Genomic DNA, 8,213 nt, shown 5'->3' on the forward strand with positions numbered 1-8,213 from the left:
TATTCTACAAAGTACCTTTTGATGTCAGCAGAGGTATTTGACCAAATAGTTTCTGCATCATCAAGCAGGTACTTTTGGAAAAAACATAAATGCCAACAATTATTTCCATATGCAAAATTGAAATGCAGTTATTAAATTTATCTGGCAAGTGAATCAAATGAAAAAAATAGCATACTTTCATTATTTTTTCAAACAAATTGAAAACCCACACATGCAACACTTCTTCAGGCCTTAACCTAGGGCTGAAATTTCAAATAAACTTATTTTTAAGAAATAAAAAAGTGATCTAACGTTTCCTAAACTTGGTATTTGCAAAACATATTTTGATTTTGTCTGTTTCCACTTTATTGTAATTGATTTGGTCAAGGAAAGATGATGATTCCACACAGAAATAAGAGGATAAAGGGCAAGAATCATTAACAACATTTTTTCTTACTTAAGTTTCACCTCTCAAGAAAGCCATTCATTAACCAAGACAACAAAGCTGACTACAGCAAGAGCCACCAATAATATCACATATCAACAACAGAATGATATTAGCCTTGGACAGCTAATGTTAGGGTTTTGTGTTCCCCCCCCCCAAAAAAAAAAAAAAAAAAAAGAATTAAGTAATACCTTTTCAGTAGTAAGGCTTTGTTTGCTGCTTGCACTATGGAAACAATTAGCACATGGAATCTCTTTTCCATGATATCTTTTTCCTACAAGCTGCTGGTCTTGAATTCACAAACTAAGTGCAATTATTCCCCTCTATGAATGTGTTCTGTTAAATAAGACTCTAGGAGAAAACAAGGCATTCATTTACAAGGATTTCATATGAAAGTATGAGGTCATTAAAATGTAAACAAAAAGGAAACTTTTCCTTGAAATTATGAAAGGAGGAGAAAGGAACTGCCTGAACAAAACAACGTGAATTCCTCTATTCTATAAATACGGCATTTTGGAGATGACTCATCTGCTATTCTGACATAAGCATGCATTCTTATATCTGCATCCTTTTCCTACTGAACTATCTCATAAAGGGATATAGAACTATAACCTTAAATTCCAAAACTTAAGGTTATGAAGTTTGAACCATAAATGTCAAAAGGCCAATAATACCCCCACTTACTACTCTAGAACAAGATACTCACTCCAAAAGCAACACCTCCTTGCAATCCTACACGTAAGTTGACATTCCAATACCACTGCCAACCTAACTCTAAAAGCAAAAAAAAAAATCAATGCCTCCCCTCCCCAGGTCTCTCCAGGGTAGAAGGAAAGCATCTCTGTACAGGCAGCACCATGCACAGTGTACCTGGGACTCACACGCTCCTTTACTCTCCTGCTTTGGCTCTGCACGCAAACCAGCCACTTCTGCTAATTTCACCAAAAATGATCGTCACAGACGAACAGAAAATATGTCAAGAAAGACTCCTTCTCAAGATGGAGTTTAACACAAGTCGTCAGAAAGCCTAAGGCAGTAACTTGGATCACTACTACAGATCTGTTTGATTTGTAGCAGATAAGGCTCATTCTTCAGATTTTCAAAAAAAAAAATTAGAGAAAGTTTCCTTATTTATCACTAAAGATACTAAGGTAAAATACCAACTTTTGGCAAATCAAATTGACTGAAGAAGTACTTGTAAACATTCGAGGAAAATTAAACTGAATTAAATTGAATTGAAGGTGTTAGGTTCTATTTTTCTATTTATATTTTTCTATTTATGTGGACTGATAAGTAACTCTCACGTAACTTCTGCTGAAAAGCAACCACCTTGTGAATTCAGAACTCTGAGCACTAAAATCTAAGCCAAGCTGACAAACATCAGCCATCAGAGCGCTGGTGCCTTTCCAAAAGCACATATCACCTACCTCCATTCCCCAAACAAGGGCAGTTGTCATTAGCCAGTACTTCAACACATCACAGCTCTTGCAGCAATGCAGAGGGAACAACAAGATATTCGTGAGGGCACACATGAAACTTCTATATAGAATATGACCAAGTTGGCTCTCGGGGTGATGGCAAGTGACCCTTACTTGCCTTACTACTTAAGCTTAAAATTTAGGGACTCAAATTACTCTAGTGCCATTTAATAAGAATTTGTGTTTATTACAAGTTCTTATTACTCTTTGTGGTATAAAAAAATAAGAGGGGACAATAATCATGTCATTAGCGCATCAGTTTTCCTTTTATCTATTAACAACAAAATGTTATTGTATTCATTTAAGCAGCTGAAATCCTCCCTTAATTCCATGAACATCCAGAGTCAGCTGGTTTCATGTTATTTATACATAGTTCACACAAACTTGAGGGATTTCCTTTGTCTTACGTACTTAAAAAAGTAAAGCAGATGAAGAGATGAATTTGCAGTCATGCTCTGGTTAATGATAAACTTTTATGACTAGCCCCACCCCTGAAACTACATACATTTTTTACTTACCATCTCAAAAATCGCACAGTTCTTTCAACTTAGAACTTTAAATGCTAAGTAGAAGCCCAGAAGATAATTTTCCTCCCCCCTCCCACCAACCCCCCCAAAGAAATATACCTTTGGCAGGGAAACTTAAAATTACTAAAAATGAATTAAATTATTTTAGAAATCTTCTAATTTGAATTAACACCTCAAATTTCACAGGCAATCCAAAGAACAATGGCTTTTCTAAACACAGGAAGTTTACAACCATTCACTTTTGAATGTGCCTAAAATAACATCTCCAGCAAGTGTACATAATTTGAGCTGTACAGAACTGTGTAGAACAAAATCTGAGAACTAAAAAAAAAAAAATCCATTCCTTATTGACTCATTTTTGGTGAAGAGATATAACGAAAAACATGATTTCTTCTCAATTTGCATTTTTTTGACAAAAATATATTAAGGACTGTGCTTGGCAACCTAGCAAGTTCCGTATTACTCTACTCCAGGAACTTCCAGCAGGAAGCACCATGCATTTGTCTTCTGCTCCACAGGGAGCAGTAGACAAAGGAAGGAGGACGAGCCCAGCACAATCAGCACCCGGTGCACCAAGCGCAGGACGTGGTTGCGGCCCTGCTGGCTGAGGAGCCTGCCAAGAGCCATATCTCTGAGTGCAGCCAGCTGGTCCATGCGCACCCAGGAGCCAGGTGCTGCAGCACAGGCCCCAAGGCGCACACTGTTAGTTCAGCCACCAGCCTGCATTCCGCTCTCTGGCACACAATTCACTCAGGCAGCATACTCAAAACCAAACAGGAATAAGTGTACAGTCTAACAATCCACCCCAGCAAATGTCCAAGTTTTGGACTCATGGATCTGCAAAGCTGTTTGAAAAAAAGCCAAATAATCTCCCAGGCAACCGTGATCACAATTGCTTCAAGCAGTCCCACCACCACTGGGATGAGCTGAGGTGAAATGAGGGAGCCCACACCAGACCTGACACGGGAGGCCAGATGCAGCAGCATGGGAAGGAAGCGCAGCAGGCAGCCAGTGCTCCATGCAGGAGCCAGGCTCGGTTACCCGAGGCTCACTCACGGTTTGCCTCCACCACACCTTCCAGCACAAGGTTGTCATCCTTAGCACCACTCAGAACAAGAAAATAAAAGCCCAGCCACCTAATTCAGTCATATTGTCACCATCTTTCCAGCAGCTTGCAGCACATCCAATAGCAGCAATGATAAGTTTCCATTTTCACCTATTTCTAAGCGTAACGTGAAGGTGACAGCCAACCGAAATCACCACAGATCATTCGTGAAGCCTACCCACAGACTGACTTTATAATTTCCAGCCTTAAGCAATCAAGAAGTTTTAAGACCCAAGCATGCACTGAAGTCCTAGGCAAATCACACTCTGAAATGAATAAGAACACCACCACCACCACCAAGGAAAGGAACATCACCTGAAATAAAATCATATAGCGTTGTGTGGTACCTCACCCATTGTTATGCATAAGCAAATAATGACATTGTCTAGATTAATGGGGAGCACCACAGCAAACAGCAGTTGTTTCTTCACAGCACCATTATTCACAAGAGGTGTTGTGTCATGGCAGATCCATTCTTGAAAGCACAAGAAAAATTCAAGGGACTGGCACTAAACCATACAAAGCTGTTAAACTAAACAGTGCAATTCCACCCAAGGCAAAAACATGGAGAGCAGCATTTCAGTTAAAAAAAAAAAAAAAAAAAAAAGTTTTCCCCAAGAACAGCCATGGAAACAAAGCCTTGAAGAGCAAGGATACATTTATGTTTAAAAAGCCCCACGCAAAATGCTCCAGTAAATAGTACAGTGGGCTTAATTTACATGTGGAAAGTATCAAGCCTACACATCACTACTACCAGTTATAAAAAAACGATTTTTCAATCCTATCCTTAGAAAACGCCATGCTATCAATGCTTCCACACACTGGGTTTGGAAAAGAAGTTACTGCTGACATCACATAAGTTCTGAAAGTTAGAACATCTTTATAGAAATTAAAAAAAAATGGAGGAAATTTTGGTCCTTTTCCTTACAGAAGTGAACATCCACTTTAAAATAGTAATGTCATAATTCTGGTCAGTATTCTGTATCATCACGTAGGTAGACAACTGTCCCAGTGAGTAACAACCCATCAAACAGAGGAAAACACCTCAAAGATGAAGCCTCCTGAAGAGCTCCAGAGGCTCGAGAGATGTTATAAGCAATGAAGACTTAAAGTGAATCTTTTTCCAGTTTTTGGGCATTAGACAGACTTACACAGATGACAGCTAAGAGACCTGAAGCAACCAGGTAGGGAAGTATCCAACTATTTTTGAGTCTTTATATCAAAAGCTTTGTTTCCTTAATTCCTAAATCCTTAGGAGAGGTTATTACCATGCTCTGCTTCATTTTCTGTGTTTGATTAATACCATAAAAGCCATACTTACAATCATTCCTATGAAGAAATTATATTTAAAAAGGCACCCCCATACTATCCAGTGTGTTTACTGAAGTTTTCAAAAGATGTCTCGGTAACGTAACCGGAGACTGCTTTGACACCATCCCTGCAATAAAACACACCCGCTAGAAGACAGCCAGCAGTCACACCATGGCCCTTCAGCAAACACACCACCAGCATGCCACCCAGCCCTCCAGCACCGATAGCCATTATCACTCAAAACCAACATTTAATAAGTTCCATCAACAAACTGGGTTGCTGTATCCAAATGTAACAGACACTTGGAGAAAAGATGTTTATTCAGAAGTGACACTTTCTTTCTCTAGCCAACCGGGTAATCAGTATCATTACTGAAAACTGCCAGACAACACTACCTCATACACCACCTGCTTTGGGACACAAATTAATTTTGTCATGCTAATAGGCACATTTCCCTATTTGTTCCACTCCTCGGATCCATCACAGGAGCCTGGCAACCTCCTCTGCACCTCCCTGGCTCACAAAAATGAGCACCCTGGTATATGGGCGTACCCAGGAGCCACAGCAATGCCAGCACTGCACCTTAAAGCACTCCTCTCTAATAATTGTGTCCTGGTTCTGGTCATGTCCTTCCACAGGGCTGAAAGGGGAACATGAATATAAAGTTGCCATATTTCTGATTTCTTTAGGTCCGCTTATTTTAGTGAGTGTGGAAGAGAAGGGAGAAGCGTATGGCCTGCAAGCCCTGACTACAGTCTTTTAGAACATCTTTCTGCAGGATGTCTTCACAAAGTGTTCTAAAACCTCATCTTGGAAACAAAAAATCCCCAGATTATTTAAAATGAAGCTTGAAATTTTACTATTGTTTGTAAAGCACACGATCAATAAGGTAAATATATAGTTGAAACACATGGGGGTAACGCAGGTGCAATCTTCTTCTGTCCTTTCAACCTCCTCTCCTTAGGCAGGTAAATATATACTACGATTAAAAAACACAAGCAAGCAGAACATTTTATACACCTCCAATAAAAGAAAGGTACAAGCTTGGTCCCCAGTAGGGATAAACAGAAAAATGACCACCAGACCTCTTACTGTGAAGATTTTCTACATGCACTGAAGGAACAGGAGGAAGTCATAACAGGAACAGCCACGTCCTCTTCACCTGTGGCTAGCTCCAGAGCAAAGGCTGAGCGCCACCCACAAGAAGCACGACCGCCCCCAGCACAGAGGGACCGCAGTACCAGTCACCTGTCTCCTAGTGCCCCACACAGCAACCGAACTTCTCTGCCCAAATGATGGAGCTTGAACAACTACGGACCAGGCATTGCAAACCTGAACACCTTGTTGCTCAAAAGACCTGCAAAACAGGGCCACTTTTAGAGCCTGATGAGACCCCTTACTGATTTGTCCAGTACTTTCTCCACTGATTAATTACCCAGAAAAACCTCTTCAGACAAGCTAGTTAAAGGCTGTAGATCGCAGGGAAATGTTTAAGTCAGAGAGAAGTTTGATTAAACCTGTAAGAAACAACAACAGTAAAAATCACTTAAATGCCTGTGACCAGCTAAACTATCAAGACTTTTTTACTCCTTTGTATCTGCACTCTCATGAGCACGACTTTCTCAAAGGTACAGTCCTGAGGGAGGCTTGTCGCTACTCTTCTCACCCGGGGTCACATTCACCACAAAAGCTCCTCACTCCACTGCATCGCACTGAGAACACCCTTTATGTATTCTCTCCTGTCAGGGAAACGCCACAGGAAGAGGCTTTTAATCTCAACACCACTGATGTCCCATGCTCTGGACCACCGCCAGGTTTTCCCATGCAGCCTGGCGCAGGACCAGGCAGAGGAGCACTGGAGCACTGCACCTCCATTCTGCAAAGCCTCGACCTACTGCTGGTCCTCGCATCCTGCAGAGCACTGGGAACAAGCACATGGAGGGGCTGAGAATGAGGTAGATACTGACCAAAAGGAGAGAGGCTTCCCCAGGGAAGACATGGTGACCAACTCTTACTTTCTTGAGGAGCTGCTAACCTTGGGCCCTCTATCTCCTCAGTCAGTGCCTTATGTCTCACAGAAAATTGCACCTCTATGAGACTCTTACACAGCTGTCAATCTCGACTGAAATGGGCCAGCACACCAACAAAATAAGTAGAGTACACAAGAAGTACAAGCCTCATGCATCACTTTTTCTTCCTCATTTCTTTAAAAAATAATCCAAAATAACAAGTGTTAACACTATTACCGATTCTCCTGAACCGGAACAGTGCCCAGGAACTCTTAAAAGAGCCTCTTCCTGTCGCAGTTTGCTGACTAGCAGAACATGAGGCCACCCAAAACCCCATAAACCATAGAACATAGCTAAAATTCACTGAGAAGTTTAAATGTTCAGAATAAAAAGACCAGGGTTAAGATTTCAGCTCTACAGGGACACTAGAGAAAGAGGTTCAACATTGTCACAGACAGTGGAAGTGTATCTCAAAACACAATGACACGAAGCCTTTAAGGTTAGAATAAAAGGACAAAGCAGCATTGCTAAAAGGAGCAGCTTGTACATATGGGTCTTCTGAAAATACCTCTGGGGGGCTGTTTGCTATCGTGTGCCCAAACAACACTGCACTACAAATATTTTCACGCCGAGCGACAGGAGCCAGTTTGCAAAACCATGGGCAGTAAATGGCACTGCTGACCTCCTAACGGCTCCTGTAGCTCCGAGAGGACAGGCACTGCCGCCTTGCAGGAGCTGTGGCCAGCAGAGCTCCCCGAAACCACAGGGGAGCTCGAAGGAGAGCTGCGGCACAGCGGCATGTCTTCAGAAAGGGCTCCAGTCCCTGCCGTGCGGGCAGCTCTTCTCCGTCCTTTCAGAAAGGACGAGACGTAACACCTAGGGGTAAAAAAGGAAACCACTTGCTGGCACAACACAACTGCTGGATTTGCTGAGACATCCTGCAAGGCGTCCTGCCGGCGTGGGGCTGGGGAGCGCTCCCTTTTCCTCTCTTCCTTTTCTCTTCCCAAGGAAAAGGGCTGCCGCAAGCACCAGCACCCCCCGCACACCCCCCACAAACCCCACCCCACCCCGAACTCCGTGCCGTGCCGTGCCGGGCGGTGCCGCGGCTCTCACCCAGCAGCGCCCGGAGGTGCTTGAGGCGGGTCAGCACGTCCCGCTTGGGGTCCAGCGCCTTCTGCGTGCACTTCCTGGCGTCGGCATGGCCCTTCCTGGAGAACATGGCGGGGGGCCGGGACCGCCACCCCCGACAGCAGCCGGGGGCAAGCGGGCGCCGCGCGGGAGGCCGGCGAGGGCCGCACGGCTCGGCACGGCACTGGATGACTCCGCACAGCGCCGCCGCCGCCCTCCGCTCACGGGATG

At 43.2% G+C, this 8,213-nt stretch overlaps 1 protein-coding gene across 3 annotated transcripts in view; it reads right to left on the bottom strand.

Annotated features, from left to right (window-relative positions):
• The window catches only part of RALGAPA2 (Ral GTPase activating protein catalytic subunit alpha 2), a 141,596-nt gene extending 133,383 nt beyond the window's left edge, over nt 1–8,213 (bottom strand). For 2 of the 3 annotated variants that reach the window (XM_084514277.1, XM_084514276.1), the window contains exon 1: nt 7,968–8,213. In XM_084514277.1, coding sequence (XP_084370403.1) covers nt 7,968–8,073 — 106 coding nt within the window. In that variant the 5' untranslated portion in view covers nt 8,074–8,213. The remainder of the gene's footprint in view (nt 1–7,967) is intronic. The other variant, XM_084514278.1, reaches the window with a different exon arrangement.

This window comes from Aythya ferina (assembly GCF_964211825.1).
Source record: "Aythya ferina genome assembly, chromosome: 3".
NCBI lineage: Eukaryota > Metazoa > Chordata > Aves > Anseriformes > Anatidae > Aythya > Aythya ferina.